General features: G+C 42.6%; 1 protein-coding gene across 1 annotated transcript; it reads right to left on the reverse strand.

Annotated features, from left to right (window-relative positions):
• Positions 1 to 1,675: 1,675 nt before the first annotated feature.
• Positions 1,676 to 14,886, reverse strand: SESN1 (sestrin 1). Its single transcript, XM_040350209.1, has 10 exons — positions 14,649 to 14,886; positions 11,438 to 11,503; positions 9,049 to 9,249; positions 8,335 to 8,517; positions 8,008 to 8,244; positions 7,260 to 7,407; positions 5,871 to 5,980; positions 4,533 to 4,723; positions 3,904 to 4,048; positions 1,676 to 2,754 (listed from the first exon to the last, which is right to left on the reverse strand). Exons 1-10 carry the CDS (start codon positions 14,730 to 14,732, stop codon positions 2,668 to 2,670), a joined length of 1,452 nt encoding a protein of 483 aa, XP_040206143.1. The 5' UTR covers positions 14,733 to 14,886; the 3' UTR covers positions 1,676 to 2,667.
• Between the last annotated feature and the right edge of the window lie 1,760 nt (positions 14,887 to 16,646).

Below are 16,646 nucleotides of genomic sequence, written 5' to 3' on the forward strand. Positions count from 1 at the left end.
CATTAACCACTTGCCGACCGCGCTATAGCAAAAATCCTGCTACAGCGCGGTCGAGTTACTGTGACACGACGTCTTCGTGCACTTCCGCGTTTGCGCGTCCCCTGGGGCGCGCTCGCGGAAGTGTCCGTGCTCGCCGGGTCTAGAAGACCCGGTGCATCACGGAAAATTGCCGCTGATAGCGGCCGTTTACCACGTGATCGCTCCGTCAAATGACGGAGCAATCACTTGTAAACAAACCGGCGTCATTTGATGACGCCGGTTCCTCCCTCTCCTCTCTGTACCGTTCGGTACGGCGTGAGAGGAGAGGGGGTGTCAGCAGCAGCGCTGTGGCTGGATCTGTGACAACTGCAGTCACAGATCCAGCCATCCATCCCAGCAATACTCTGCAATACCCTGCGCGATACTCTGCAATACCACCAATACTCTGCAATACCACCAATACGTCCGGTGCTTTTACAGACTCACCGCTACGATCGAAGCCAGGATATTTTTTTTTCAGTCTTCCCAGCCTAGATGTGAGATGTGGGGTCTTATTGACCCCACGTCTCACTGTAAAGAGGACCTGTCATGCTATATTCCTATTACACGGGATGTTTACATTCCTTATAATAGGAATAAAAGTGATAAAAAAAAATATATTTTTGGGGAAAAAAGTGTCAAAATAAAGTAAAATGAACAATAATTTTAATTTTTTTAAAGTGCCCCTGTCCCCGTGAGCTCGCATGCAGAAGCGAACGCATACGTAAGTCCCGCCCACATATGAAAACGGTGTTCAAGCTACACATGTGAGGTATCTCTGCGAACGTTAGAGCGAGAGCAATAATTTTGGCCCTAGACCTCCTCCGTAACTAAAAACATGTAAAAGTAATTAAAGCGTCGCCTATGGGGATTTTTAAGTAGCGAAGTTTGGCGCCATTCCACGAGCGTGTGCAATTTTGAAGTGTGACATGTTGGGTATCTTTTTACTCAGCGTAACTTCATCTTTCACATTATGAAAAAAAATTGGGCTAACTTTACTGTTTTTTTTTTTTTTTTAAGCACAAACACGTTTTTTTTAAAAAAACACGCGTTCAAAAAATTTCTGCGAAAATACCATGCGAGATAAAAAGTTGTAACGGCCGCCATTGTATTCTCTAGGGTCTTTGCTAAAGAAGCATATATAATGTTTTGGGGTTCTATGCAATTTTCTAGCAAATAAATGATGATTTTTCCATGTAGGAGAAAAATGTCAGTATTGGCTTGGGTGCTCCAGAACGCCTGATGGTGCTCCCTGCATGTTGGGCCTCTGTATGTGGCCACACTGTGTAAAAGTCTTACACATGTGGTATCGGCATACTCGGGAGGAATAGCAGAATGTGTTTTGGGGTGTAATTTGTGGTATGCATATGCTGTGTGTGAGAAATAACCTGCTAATATGACAGAAACAAGTTTTTATTTTTTTACAGAATTTTCTGTCGTTTTTCTTTTATAGCACAAAAAATAAAAAACCCAGAAGTGATCAAATACCACCAAAAGAAAGCTCTATTTGTGTGAAAAAAAGGACAAAAATTTCAAATGGGTACAATGTTGTATGACTGAGTAATTGTCATTCAAATTGTGAGAGCACCAAAAGTTGAAAATTGGTCTGGTTAGGAAGGGTTTAAGTGCCCAGTGGTCAAGAATAAAAACAAACAAATCAACATGTATGTTCTTTAATAAAAAAACAAAAAGTCATTAATACTGAAAAAGATATTTACGTTCATAATACAAACCCTTCCATACATTAGTTTTCCAATAACTTTTTTTTTTTTTTTCTTAAACTTAACATTCACATCTTGATCAAGTTTGAAACTGTAAACTGCGGGTGATATTTCAGCAGCTGCAAATGACTTTATGAATGGTTAAGCCACACAAGCTACCTACATCCCTCCACCCTAAGCACTGCTATACAGACAGCAGTGTGATACAACTAAGTGTGCACCCCACAACCAAAGGGGTATTTCACTCTCTGTTGTCAGAGAATGGTAACATACCTTCTGAAGACTGGAAAAAGAAGAAGATTTTCAGGAAGACAATTTGAGCATATATAATATGTTGATATATAATATACACTCACTGATCACAGCTTTTTTTTTTTCCTCCAGCGCTATATAAAGCCAATAACTGAAATCAGCAACATATGTTGGGTTAATTGCTGCAGAAAACATGCACAAAATGTATGGGAATGCACACGTTCGGTGTGTAGTTCTATAACAAGGCTCAGGTTGTAGCAGTGTTCATGTACATTTATTTATATAGCTTAATTGGGAGGCCCGCGTCTCATCAAACACATCAGCAGCACCACTATTGACCGAATGGGAAATCATAGTGCACGTTTCCTCCGCCCCTTATCTTCAATACTTCGTAAGTGTCCATCACTGCAAAGACACGCAACATCACTGGATGGCAAAGACCAGACTTGCAGGTGTTCGAAGCAGGATAGCAAGGCATCATCTCTTTTAGGACATTCAAATGTCAGTTCAATGTGAGAAATCGGGAGCACAAACCAAACAGCTGATATGATGGCAATTATGGCACAATGGACTTCTGAGAAAAGTTAACTACCAGAAAGGCATGGGAAGTCGGCAGTGCAGAAAGCAGATTTCCCCGTTGAACATTCGTTTCGGGCGACCGCTTCAGATAAACCAATCAGGTCATATACCAGGTGATTGCTCGCAGAGCATACAGTAGTTCAGCTTGCATCCTCGCTTCCATAAGAAGCAAATTAACATGGACCTGCGATACAGAAAGACAAGTTTTCAGATCAAAATTCCCTTCTAAAATCAAATGCTATATTTTGCTAGGCACCATCATAAAGCTTCTGTGAAGAAGTTGCAAGCAGCACAAAAATAAAGCAAAAAGGTCACCATGAAGACATTTACTGGTTAAAAGCCAAGAAAAAAATAAATAAAATCACAACCCCCACCCTATACTGATAAAATGTTTCTGCTGTTGACCCTCATGAAAGTCCTGCCTGGCTCTGGAGTCCATGGTCACCAACCCAGAATATGCACAGGTTTCCTTAGAGCCGGTTCACACTGGGGCGACTCAGCCGCCTGACAAGTCGCGTCCCATTCTATTCAATAGAACCGTTCTAATAGGAGCGACGCAAGTCACTCCGACTTAGAAAAAGGTTCTTGTACGACTCTTGTATACAGAAGTCATTTTGCAAGTTGCCTCTGAACGCCTTGCCGAGTCGCCCCCAAAGTCGTGCCGCCCCAGTGTGAACCGGCTCTTAGTGCACGTTTGTTTCTTTCTGCAGAGATACTTTTCTATCCCATATGTTGGTCTCCACCTGCTTCTTTTACTATCCCTAAGCTGGATTTCATAAAAGGATCCACAGAATATGAGACATATGTACAAGTCCGAAGAGGTCAGAGAATCATGTACAACTGGTCCCATGCTGCAATGGCATTTGTTTACAATCATGACAGATATTTATATGGTCCAGGATTTTTGGTGTTTGTAGTAAAGCTGTGGTCATTTTAGGCAGAGACTGCCAATACACATTACATTTTTGGAAAATCGATGTATATAGAACCTAGTGTTTACATATTTTAAACATATAGAATACCCTGACAAAACAGTTTGTCTGCCTGTCCTGCATCTGTAAATAAATAAGTGACTGTTTAAATAAAGTGCATCAAAAAGGTCACAATGTAAAATGATATATAAATTTCTATATATCATTTTTTTTTTTTATATTGCTACCTTACTCCTAATCTGATCAATCTTAAAGTTTGTAAAGATCCCCACACGTTTACTTGAATTCTGCGACATGTATTCACTATGCCCTGTTAATAGGCACTGCTGTGTCACAGATTTCCTTTACAGCTAGAAAGATTACATATGCATCCATTAAAAACAGATCTCATTTGTACTCACCTTCTCAGAATGTTTGAACTGCCTCCAGAAACTATCATACATTCGTTTTGTCGTCTTTTGTGGACTACACACCACATTTTTTATGTAAACTTTAAAGCTTCGGTCCAATAATTGGTTTATTTCTCCATAGTCATAATCATCATATCTGCCGCAAAAAGACAAAAAAAAGGTGTAATGAACAACATTCTATTGCTATAGTTTTATTAAACTAAATTCAGTTTTCACAAGCTAAAGAAAAGAGTGACGATTCACTTCAAGTATCAAACTTCTGTTAATGTCATCTGCACATGATCGGGTATTGAAAGCAAACACAGCTACAATTTATTGAGTGAAGAGTCTCAAGTCCTTTAGTAAATTGACCCCTTTGCAAGTCCAAAGCCGACTACGCATGGGCAAAACCCCAAAGTTATGGCCGTCTTTGACCAGCTAAGTCTGAATCATTACATTAAAAAGCATAACTTGTACAGGTACCTTTACACTATGCGCTAGCCAAGAATATATATCCCTGTCTAAGACAGCCATTACTTCATAGGAGGGTAGATTACCGACGTATGTCAATTTCAAATGTTATATGAACCAAAGTTTAAAATCACATTCTCAATACAAAATAGTACCAGTTAGGACCTCACCTTATTCCAAACATACAATGTACATAATTCCATATGGCCCGTCTTAGCGTTGAGGTATCTACATCGTTGTGCATGGCCATCGTGTTATATGTGAGATTATATGCCATGTGAAATTTCTCATCAAGTAGCTGCCCAACATCTGGATAAAGACGATTAACTAAGGAGTAACCATGGTCTTCCCAGCTATAATCCTACAACAAAATCATTGAAATGGGTTTTAAAAACACAAAATTGCAGTAAAGAAAATGCTTTTTTTTTAGTAACATATTGTAAATAGAGATTTGCAAGTCTCTGGGTATAATTTTATATATATATATATATATATATATATATATATATATATATATATATATATATATATATATATATATATATATATATATATATATATATAGTTTACACCAGTGGTCTTCAAACTGTTGCTTTTATCCGACCCTTGGGGCACTATTCATCCCACTGGCATTAACAATGGGGCACAATTACCGACACCAATGATGGTGCACTATTCCTCCCACTGACACCAATGATGGCGCACTACTCCTCCCACTGACACCAATGATGGCGCACTACTCCTCCCACTGACACCAATGATGGCGCACTACTCCTCCCACTGACACCAATGATGGCGCACTACTCCTCCCACCGACACCAATGATGGCGCACTACTCCTCCCACTGACACCAACGATGGGGCTCCGTTACCAACGCCAGGAGATTTTCTACTCCCACTGCCACAGTCTGGCTCCGCCAAAACCTGAAGCATAGTAAACTGGCCCTTTGTTTAGAAAGTTTGGAGGCCCCTGGTTTACACCATTCAATCTTTGGTTGCATTGCTTTGCGGTGTAGTCCCTACACATTAATGTCTAAGGATATCACCAATAAACATCACAGAGGAACAGTCGATCTCAAATCCCTGCCCCACACCAATACAGCTTCCAGACAATATTAATAACCAAGAAAGTGTGTGTGTGTGTGTGTGTGTGTGTGTGTATGTATATATATCCCTGCTGCACAAAGAAACCAGAGAGTTTGATGGCTAATGGAAACTTTCTTTCTACAAATTGTTAAAGAAGCTAGAATATGCTCTATTATATTTTAAAGAGTTTTTACTTCTCTGGCGTGTTCAGTTTCCATAAATACAAATGCTATTTGCCCAGTCCTCCGAGACAGACCAGCCGGCAGAAATATTAGTGTATGTACAGCAGAATCATTGTAAACTTTTACATCGCTTAAAAACGATCTGGTATTCATTCAAACCATGATTTAGGTGCGAGTACGCATTATTTAAATAAGGAATTGAGCAATTTTTCTGTACAATAAAAAAAAGATGGCCCTTTACCTGCACTCGAAAGGTGGGAACATGCATTCCACGCCGAGAAAAGTCCTTGTAACCATAGCTTGTGTCTTCAAAATGTCTGGAGACTTCTCGTGCTGGCGGAGGGTCCTCATCTTGTTGGAAACAGATCAATACAAAATCAATTTATCATCATGTACCAATGATTAGACTCCAATAAGAAAGGCTAACAATACCATGCTAGAAAGCTGAGCAATACAAGGGTTAGGGGTATCTTTGCAGAATACTGTGTGATGTAGGAATTAGCAGGTTTTATCACAATAGATAGGACTTTGCAACTGTCACAATCCCAGAGCTAGAGGGCTCAGCTTTACTGTTACCTTAGTACGAGTGAGAATAACATACTACTCATTAGACCCTACCAGTATTAGTTTTTAGTCAATAACTTAATATTTGATAGCTTTTCCCAAAAAAACATTTTATGATCAAACATAATCTTTAACCACTTCCCGACCACCCACCGCCGTTATACTGCGGCAAGTGGTATAACGTTTCATGCACTGGCCTGTGTGGGCGGGCGGGCGTGCCGATTGCCCAGCGGGAAGCCAATCGGCGGACGCGATGGCCGCCCACAATCATTCCCTACAGAGACAGAACAGCAGATGCCTAATGTACACAAGGCAGATCTCTGTTCTGACAGGGGATGACACAGGATCTTGCCTTCCTGCTATGCAGAAAGACGGAACTCTGTTGTCCCCGGCAGACCGCCCCCCCATATAGTTAGTAAACACACCCAAGGAACCCAATTAACCCCTTGATTGTCCCTGATGTTAACCTCTACCCTACCAGTGCATATTTTTAGCACTGGTCACTGTAATAATGTTAAAAGTGTCTGATCTGTACGCTGCATTATCTGTCCCGCAAAAAAAAGAAATAAAGCCATAAATCTTTCCCCATTTTGTACACATATAACTGTTGCAAACAAATAAATATATGCTTATTGGGATTTTGTTTACCAAAAATAAATATTGACCTAAACTGATGAATACATTAGATTATATATATATATTTTTTTTGGATATGTATTTACAGCAAAAAAGTTAAATAATATTGTTCATTTCAAAATTGCCCGTCTTTTTTTTTTATAAATAAAAAACCGCAGGTGATCAAATACCACCGAAAGCTCCATTTATGGGAAAATAAATAAATAAAAATACAATTTTATTTGGGTCCAGCTTCGCGCGCAATGGTCAGTTAAAGTAACGCAGTGCCGTATTGCAAAAAACGTCCTGGTCATTAAGGGGGTAAAACCTTCCGGTCATTCAGTGGTTAAACTTCTAACAAGTTTTGTGCCAAGTTTAACCAGTAAGGCTTATAGATTTAGAACAGAACATACAACACCAGGGCATAAGTGGAGCTTCAAGTTAAATGTACCTATAGCAAAAGCCAGCATGCTTTCGGTCTTCTCTCGCTCAAAGCGCGTGGCCATTTCTTCCTGGCTTGCCTCCTCTTCATCTTTACATTCTTGGAGCTGCTTCATCTTCTCCATCAAAACTTCAACTTCACAAGAAGAATCTAAGCCCTGCAAAAGTCAGAGATACAGAAACTATCAGATATTTGCCTACCGCTACCAGAATCTAGATCTGGGTCCTCAACCTTTCTAAACAAAAGGGCCAGTTTCAGCCCTTCAGAGTTTAGAGGGGGTCAGACTGTGGCCAGTGGGAAAATCTCTCGGCTTCAGTGGGAGTAAACAGTGCCCATCAGTGGTTTTAGTGGGAGTAATAGTGCCCTATTGTTGGCATCAGTGGGAATAACACCACCCCATCAGCGGTGTCTGTGGAAGGAAGAGGGAGCCATCACTGATGTCAGTGGGAGGAATGATGCCCCATCTTTAGTGTTAGATGTGGATGGAATAGTGCCCCAAGGGCCAGATAGAAGCATGCAAGGGGCCACATTTGGCCGCAGCTTGGAGACCATTGATCTAGCTCTATATCTCAGGGCACTTCATGATTTGAATAATTAACCACCAGCAATGTTAAACTCTTCCCATCTCTTTCTATTGAATTACTTAGGACTTCAACAGTTCCAACCACATGAGGTCACGAGGCTTTCAAGACAGATTTTAGAGATCTGGTGCTTCTGAAAGGACCTATACATAAAGCTTAGTAATGTACTAACTTACCATACTTCCTGTTGTCTGGTGGCTCTCATTCCCCCCATGATTGCCATTTGTTATGTCACAGATGCAGTAGTTGCTGACGGAAGGGGGACGGAATGTGTGGCCTCCATCATTGTGAATTTCTGGACTTATTCCACAGCCAAACGTAAAAGAAGCCAAGGAGTGGTAGTGTGCAAGAAGGACTACAGCATGGATCAGCTCCGCTAGGGACCAGCTGTGCTCTCCTGTTTTCAGCAGTTGCTGGGAATACAAAATTATAACAAGTCGGTCTATCAAACTGTTTTATCTCGCATCACACAATGCCAATGTCAGTACTCAGCCACCATTTACCTCAATGTGTTCTTTTGTGATCAGCCAAGGTCTGTGTGCCAGTAGCTTATTTAGTTCTCCTAGGTTACGTAGCTTCTGTGGAGCATTGTCAAGGCCATTTAACCACTTCTGGTCCCCTCCACTATGGATAAAGTCATTGACGTGCAGGTTAACCAGGTAGGTGCACTGATGCCTGGCTGCTGCCTGAAACAAAAACATTTTACATGAAATGAACTGTAAGCCTCTTGATGGCTTGGATGAACTTGGAAAAACTGCACCCAACACAATTTTTGTGTGTGAAAATATTCAGTCTTTTATAGAAGAAATCTCTAATGCCCCGTACACACGATCGGAATTTTCGATGGAAAAAGTCTGATGGACTCTTTCCAATCACGTGTAGCCCCATCGGAGTTTCATTGGAAATTCCGATGAATTCCATCAGAGTTTAGATATAGAACATGTTCTATTTTTTTTTCGATGGAATTCCGATGCGATTTGGCCAGGCAAAAGCCTGATCGTGTGTACGCGGCATAAGAGAACAGGGGGTGGGATACTTGTTTGTCCTCTAACAGTCTGAGGACCAGCAGTGAACATGCAGTACCTTGATTGGGCTCTTTTGAGGAGAAATTTCCCCAAAGGGGCTCATTACTGGCCAAGAATGCTCAACATTGGGGGCATCAATTCCTTCCATCCATAATCACTCTTAGACAAGTAAACACAAAGAACTAAACTCACCATGATCCCTATGTAGTGCTGATAATAGGCAGGTAAGGGACCATCCATCTGCAACAAGTAATGTTGTGTTTTCAGGAAACTCTCTAAATACTGGGGGTGGAACACCATCAGAAGGGTTATGTTATCCAGGCGGCCCAAGTCAGCAAACACATCGGCAAATACTGAATGCATATTTGAATTTTCATTCCCCACTTGTAGAATCTGTGGATATATTAAAAAAGAAATGGGCTTTTCACCTAGGCACTTTAACGCAAATTTCACACTGAATAAAAAATGTGGTTCCCAATATACTGTACTTCAATGTCAGCAAGTGAGTTGTAAACATTATAGTATTTATTACGTTATGATAAGAGAATTAAAGAGCAAGTCCACACAAAAGTGTATATTACAGTTATAGATGAAGTCTAAAGAGCATTATAGGTTTCCATTGTGGAAAATACAGCTCTAAAACTAATTTAAAGATCTGTAGCCGCTAACATTACAACGGACATTGTGCAAAGAAACTCTGTTATAAAAGTGCAGCGCTATTAAAAGCAATTTAGTGTGAAAACACTATTGCATACAAATAAAAACAATATATAGCGTGGAAACACTAAGGCGCCTTTTACACGGACGGCTGTTTTGCCGCAGTTAAAAGCATGTATATGTTCTGTGAAATGCAAGGCTCCGGGCACTGCGATTAGCTGCAATTGTACATTGCGATTACATGCGGCCGCGTTTAGCTGCGGTAGTCATTCCCATAGCAACCCTTTTTATTTTTTGGGATTATGATGTGCTTCCTGTTTTGTTTTTTTCCCATGCTGCTATCCGCAGTTGACACAAAAGACTGCGATTATCTGCTCTTATGTGCATACAGCTGCGCCAAATCGCACCTGGACGCATTCAATTCTATTTTTTCTATTCGCACCAAACCGCAGCTAAAAGCTGTGTGTGAATGGGGCCATAGGAAAGCATTGTGTGCTTTTAGCTGCAGTAGAAAAACTAGAAAATCCGCAGCTAAAAGCACCATTCTATCCGTCCGTGTGAAAGGGGCCTTATACATATCACAAACTAACACATATCAATATAAGTGATTAGTGTATACCGGGGATATGCAATTATCGGACCTCCAGCTGTTGCAGAACTACAATTCCCACAATGCATAGCAAGACTCTGACAGCCACAAGCATGACACCAGAGTCAGCGGCATGATGGGACTTGTAGTTTTGCAACAGCTAGGGGTTCACTAATTGCATATGCCTGGTGTATACTAATACAACATTCCCCCAGATGATGTCTTAGCAGACGAAACGTGTCCTATCCAGGCCATTGCGTGCTACATGTATCCTTTACCTTAGTGCAGTCCTCCTTCACTTACCTCATCCTTCAATTTTGTCCTTATTTCTTCTGAGAAATCCTCACTTCCTGTTCTTCTGTCTGTAACTCCACACAGTAATGCAAGGCTTTCCCCCTGGTGTTGAGTGTCATGCTCGCCCCCTCCCTTGGACTACAGGAGAGTCAGGACGCCCACTAACACAGCTCCTTTCTCTATCTGCAACGTAGAGAGCGTCCTGACTCTCCTGTAGTCCAAGGAAGGGGGCGAGCACGACACTCCACACCAGGGAGAAAGCCTCGCATTACGGTGGTGAGTTACAGACAGAAGAACAGGAAGTGAGGATTTCTCAGAAGAAATAAGGACATTTAAAAGCAAAATGGAAGGATGAGGTAAGTGAAGGAGGACTGCACTAAGGTGAAGGAAGGCATTAAGGGGGGGCGGAAAAAAAAACTGTACCTTTACAACCCCTTTAAGTGCCAGAACTGGCTCTGCCAATGGCCGTGCTTTCTGAATCATTAAATGGTTTTAAAATGACAAATCCCTCAGTAGGTAAAACAGGCCAAAAATACCTTCCCAAAATAACTGTCTTTTCTTAATGGCTGAAAGGGAATGTGTATGTGCTCGGAATAGAAAATGCATTACTTAAATAGAACTACGTGCAAGGAGACCGCTACAAGAATGGCGCTGACCTACATCCTGGAAAACCAAGTTCCAATGCAGTCTGCTTAGGTTGTGACCGAGTAGGCGATGTGAAGATCCTACACTAAAGATGTGTGCATTAGTGGGATCCAACCAGCCTTGGAAAACAAAGCCTGCAAGTTGCTAACCAAACTTATGCTGGCCATACACATATAGATTTTCCTTCAAAAGGTGTACGAACTAGACCAGGGGTCTCCAAACTACGGCCCCCCAGTGTTTCCAGAACTACAATTCCCACCATGCCTAGTCATGTCAGAGTTTTATGGGACCTGTAGTGGTACAACAGCTGGAGGGCCTTAGTTTGGAGATCCTTGAATTAGACAGCTAAGGAATAAGGACCTTCTTCACATGATGGGACACAAAAATGGCACCAACCTCTTCTTCAGGGATGAATCTGCTGGGACCTTGTCCTAAGGGGCGAGGGATTCGGACTGCCATTTCCTGCAAGAAAAAGTCACCATGTTCATACAAATGTAAAAAGCACACATCACTAATCTTACATATGACAAATTTTTTTTAAATAAAACATAATTAAATTATATATAAAAAAAAAAAAAAATCCATTTGCTCTATGACTTGGAATTCCAATGCAGAGGACAATTCATACACTTGGGAAACGCTTTGTGTGCTGCTTTCACTTTATTTTCCTGGCATGTTGCACTTTTCTTATGACGACATCGGGAGTTTCCAACCAAGAACACCAGACACTAAAATCTTCATTTCTAAGAAATTGCACTTAAGAGAACAGTCCAAAAAAAAAAAGAAGCTAAAAACGTGGACACTCTCCTAGCAATTAATGCACATTGGGGTTGATTTACTAAAAAAACTGGAGAGCGCAAAGTCTGGAGCAGCTGTGTATGGTAGCCAATCAGCTTCTAACTTCAGCTTGTTCAATAAAGCTGGAAGCCAATTGGTTTCTATGCAGAGTTGCACTCTCCAGTTTTAGTTAATCAAGCCCAATGTTCTCTCGGATTCCTCCTAAATGGTCAAGGTATCCCCCTTAAAAAAAAAAAAAAAAAAACACACACCCCAATTTTAAATAAATAAAAAAAAAAAAAAAAAAAAAAAAAAAAAAAAGTCATTTAAAACTGTTAAAAAAACAATTTAAATAATATATTTTGTTTTTATTATTCATTTTTTTTTTATTTAAAATTGGGGGGGGGGGGTGTTTTTTTTTAAAAAAAAACACACCCCAATTTTAAATAAATAAAAAATTATGAATAAAATTAAATAATAAAAAAAAAAAGACAAAAAAAAAAAAAAATCATTTAAATTGTTAAAAAAACTAATTTAAATAAGATTTTTTTTTTGTTTTTATTATTTATTTTTTTATTATTCATTTTTTTATTCAAAAAATTGGGGGGGGGGGGGTGTTTTTTTTTGTTTTTTTTTAAGGCGAGTACCATTGCATGAACAATTTTTTAAAATAAATCAATTTTTTTTTTCCATTCATATTCAAGTGGCACTTCCGTACCCTGTGAACTCTATTCCCTGAGCTAAACATTTGCGATGCAGCAAGCAGCCTTCCCCTAGCTAGATGTGTATTTGCAGAAGACCTCGGGCTCCAGTAGTTAGAAGAGGTAAAATTCTTCATGCCCACCCAGCGTGCCATAACCCAAGAATAATGGTAGGGACAGAAGATTACTCGCAGAAGCAAACATTCGGATGCCTAGCTCTGCATTGAACAGGCCAACTCATACAAAGAAGAAATGTTTTCCCTGCTCATTGCCCAGACATGTACTTGGAATACTAATCACATCCATTTGGGCTTTTGCAAGTCACCAATCAGAAATGGGTCTTTACTGGACCAGATCGATATGAAAGACTGGCCAATCATTCAATTGTAAGAACATACGATAGATAGATAGATAGATGACTACTCTTGGAATTACACGAGTGAGTGTGAGCGTTGAATGAGGCACAGCCAGCGGAGCATCTATATATATATATATATATATATATATATATATATATATATATATATATATATATATATATATATATATATATATATATATATAGATGCTCCGCTGGCTGTGCCTCATTCAACGCTCACACTCACTCGTGTAATTCCATATATATATAAATCACTGGCGTACACAAAGAACTGCCAGTCATTGATACAAAAACAAAAAATAGACAATACAGGCGCATTACTGAGGTCAGTAGCAGTTACACTGGCCATACATTATACAATATACCAAAACCATCTAATATGAGGTGAAATCTAAACACTTTCAATTAGTACGCAATCAGGCAGCCCTACACTACAGCCAAAGAAAAGTGTACACTGTGTAGCCAACCTAAGTGACTTGGTAAGTGCTGAACACAGGTACGCTCCGCACAAAGACAAAGCCTCTGCAGATGCCTTTGTTCCCAACAGGTAGCTCCTGTTATGATGCCCGCTGCAGAGCAATGCACCACCAGGACTCTACACCCCAATACAAAGTGGGGGCTCACATGGGGAACATTTCTGTCCTTGTCTGGGCCAATTTATTATTCACATCGCCAGTGCATGCACGACATTCAGATCAATGTATATGTACAAATCATTGCGTGGGCTACTGTCCTGCAACGCTCGCTGCGTGTGCTACTGTCCTGCAACGCTCGCTGCGTGTGCTACTGTCCTGCAACGCTCGCTGCGTGTGCTACTGTCCTGCAACGCTAGCTGCGTGAGCTACTGTCCCGCAACGCTCGCTACTGTCCCGCAACGCTCGCTGCACGCGCTACTGTCCCACAAAGCTCGCTGCACGCGCTACTGTCCCGCAACGCTCGCTGCACGCGGTACTGTCCCACAAAGCTCGCTGCACGCGCTACTGTCCCGCAACGCTCGCTGCACGCGCTACTGTCCCGCAACGCTCGCTGCACGCGCTACTGTCCCGCAACGCTCGCTGCGTGAGCTACTTTCCTGCAGCACTCGCTGCGTGCGCTATTTTCTTGCAACGCTCGCTGCATGCGCTACTTCCCTGCAACGCTCGCTGCGTGCGCTACTGTCCTGCAACGCTCGCTGCGTGTGCTACTGTCCTGCAACAATCAATGCATGGATAATTGTACTGCAAGGACTAAAGTATATTTGACTTTAGAATATAAGCTCTACAATATCTCCTGTATTGAACTGTACTGTAATTGTGCCCCCCCCCCCCCCCCCATATACATTGTAAAGTCCTGTGTAAACTATTAGCGCTCTATAAAATAGTGTATTATAATAATAATAATAATAATAATAATAAGACAAGTTATCTAGCAGAAATGCATGCAAAGCAATGGAACACTGAATGGCTACAATGCATTGGCACAATGGGAAGAGATACCAAGCTGATATAAATGCACTGGCACTATGAGACCCCCCACTATATGGGCAGCCCAGACAAGTCCATACATGTTGTGTCCATTAGAGGGGGAGGGGCCTATCTCTCGCAGTAAACAGGTCTGATTGCAGGGACAATACAGTAGAATAACAATGATGTGACCACACACAGGCAGATCTCTGTGCACCCCGATCACACAGCAGAGTACAATGAGGAACCTGAGCCAGGACCGATGACTGGCAGAGCAGAGTTCTGCAATGAATGGTAGGTAGGCTCACCTGTGCCTTGTTGCTGCACACTCCCCTGCAGCGGCTGCACATGATCTCAGGGACCGGCACACTTGCTCGTGGTGACAACCTCATGCTTCCTATAGGCAGAGAAGACTCTTTATTCCAGTGAGTAGAGAGATGGCGCTTCTCCTATTGTTGTGACTTGTAGCCGGGACTATGTTCTCCTCAGTGCCCGCACTCTCAGCACACAGCCAGCCAATGCCCCGCACTCTGCTTCATAAACAAGTCCTAGCCAGGCAGGCTCTGCGCCTCCTACACGCCTACCTTGGAGGCTTGACCAATGAGGGTGGCCCGGGCGGCCAATTGGGGCTCAGCGACAGCCTGATGCGGTGTGGGCGGGGTTATCAGTCCCCTGATGTAATGGGGGTGTAACTTCAGTATGTGAAAAACAAGATGCTCTGAAAAACACCAGGCTCTGCAAACAGTGCTGTGCGGGGTTAACTCCTTCCACACTGCGGTCTGCCTAGGATTGGGAGAAATACATGGAACAAAGAGACTGCATAGAAAAACAAGGCAGAGAAACGAGGAGAGACGCCCTTGTTATTATTCTGTAGGCCCAGGCTCTGCTCACTTCTCATTCTGGGTGTTCCTAGAACATGGGGCCCCAAGTCTTGGTGTAGGTACCCCCAGTACAGTGCAGGCTTGGTGTAGGTACCCCCCAGTACAGTACAGGCTTGGTGTAGGTACCCCCCAGTACAGTACATGCTTGGTGTAGGTAGGTACCCCCCAAGGCTTGGTGTAGGTACACTACAGGCTTGGTGTAGGTACCCCCAGTACAGTACAGGCTTGGTGTAGGTACCCCCAGTACAGTGCAGGCTTGGTGTAGGTACCCCCCAGTACAGTACAGGCTTGGTTTAGGTACCCCCCCCAAGTACACTACAGGCTTGGTGTAGGTACCCCCAGTACAGTACAGTTTTGGTGTAGGTACCCCCCAGTACAGTACAGGCTTGATGTAGGTACCCCCAGTACAGTACAGGCTTGGTGTAGGTACCCCAGTACAGTACAGGCTTGGTTTAGGTACCCCCCAAGTACACTACAGGCTTGGTGTAGGTAACCCCCAGTACAGTACAGTTTTGGTGTAGGTACCCCCCAGTACAGTACAGGCTTGATGTAGGTACCCCCAGTACAGTACAGGCTTGGTGTAGGTACCCCAGTACAGTACAGTTTTGGTGTAGGTAACCCCCAGTACAGTACAGGCTTGGTGTAGGTACACCCCAGTACAGTACAGGCTTGGTGTAGGTACCCCAGTACAGTACAGGCTTGGTGTAGGTAACCCCAGTACAGTACAGGCTTGGTGTAGGTACCCCAGTCCAGTACAGTTTTGGTGTAGGTAACCCCCAGTACAGTACAGGCTTGGTGTAGGTAACCCCAGTACAGTACAGGCTTTGTGTAGGTAACCCCAGTACAGTACAGGCTTGGTGTAGGTACCCCCAGTAAAGTACAGGCTTGGTGTAGGTAACCCCAGTACAGTACAGGCTTGGTGTAGGTACCCCCAGTAAAGTACAGGCTTGATGTAGGTACCCCCCAGTACAGTACAGGCTTGGTGTAGGTACACCCCAGTACAGTACAGGCTTGGTGTAGGTACCCCCAGTACAGTATAGGCTTGGTGTAGGTAACCCCAGTACAGTACAGGCTTGGTGTAGGTACCCCCAGTAAAGTACAGGCTTGGTCCAGGTACCCCCCAGTACAGTACAGGCTTGGTGTAGGTACCCCCAGTACAGTACAGGCTTGGTGTAGGTAACCCCAGTACAGTACAGGCTTGGTGTAGGTACCCCAGTCCAGTACAGTTTTGGTGTAGGTAACCCCCAGTACAGTACAGGCTTGGTGTAGGTAACCCCAGTACAGTACAGGCTTGGTGTAGGTAACCCCAGTACAGTACAGGCTTGGTGTAGGTACCCCCAGTAAAGTACAGGCTTGGTGTAGGTAACCCCAGTACAGTACAGGCTTGGTGTAGGTACCCCCAGTAAAGTACAGGCTTGATGTAGG

The sequence above is a fragment of the Rana temporaria genome, chromosome 4 (assembly GCF_905171775.1).
Source record: "Rana temporaria chromosome 4, aRanTem1.1, whole genome shotgun sequence".
NCBI lineage: Eukaryota > Metazoa > Chordata > Amphibia > Anura > Ranidae > Rana > Rana temporaria.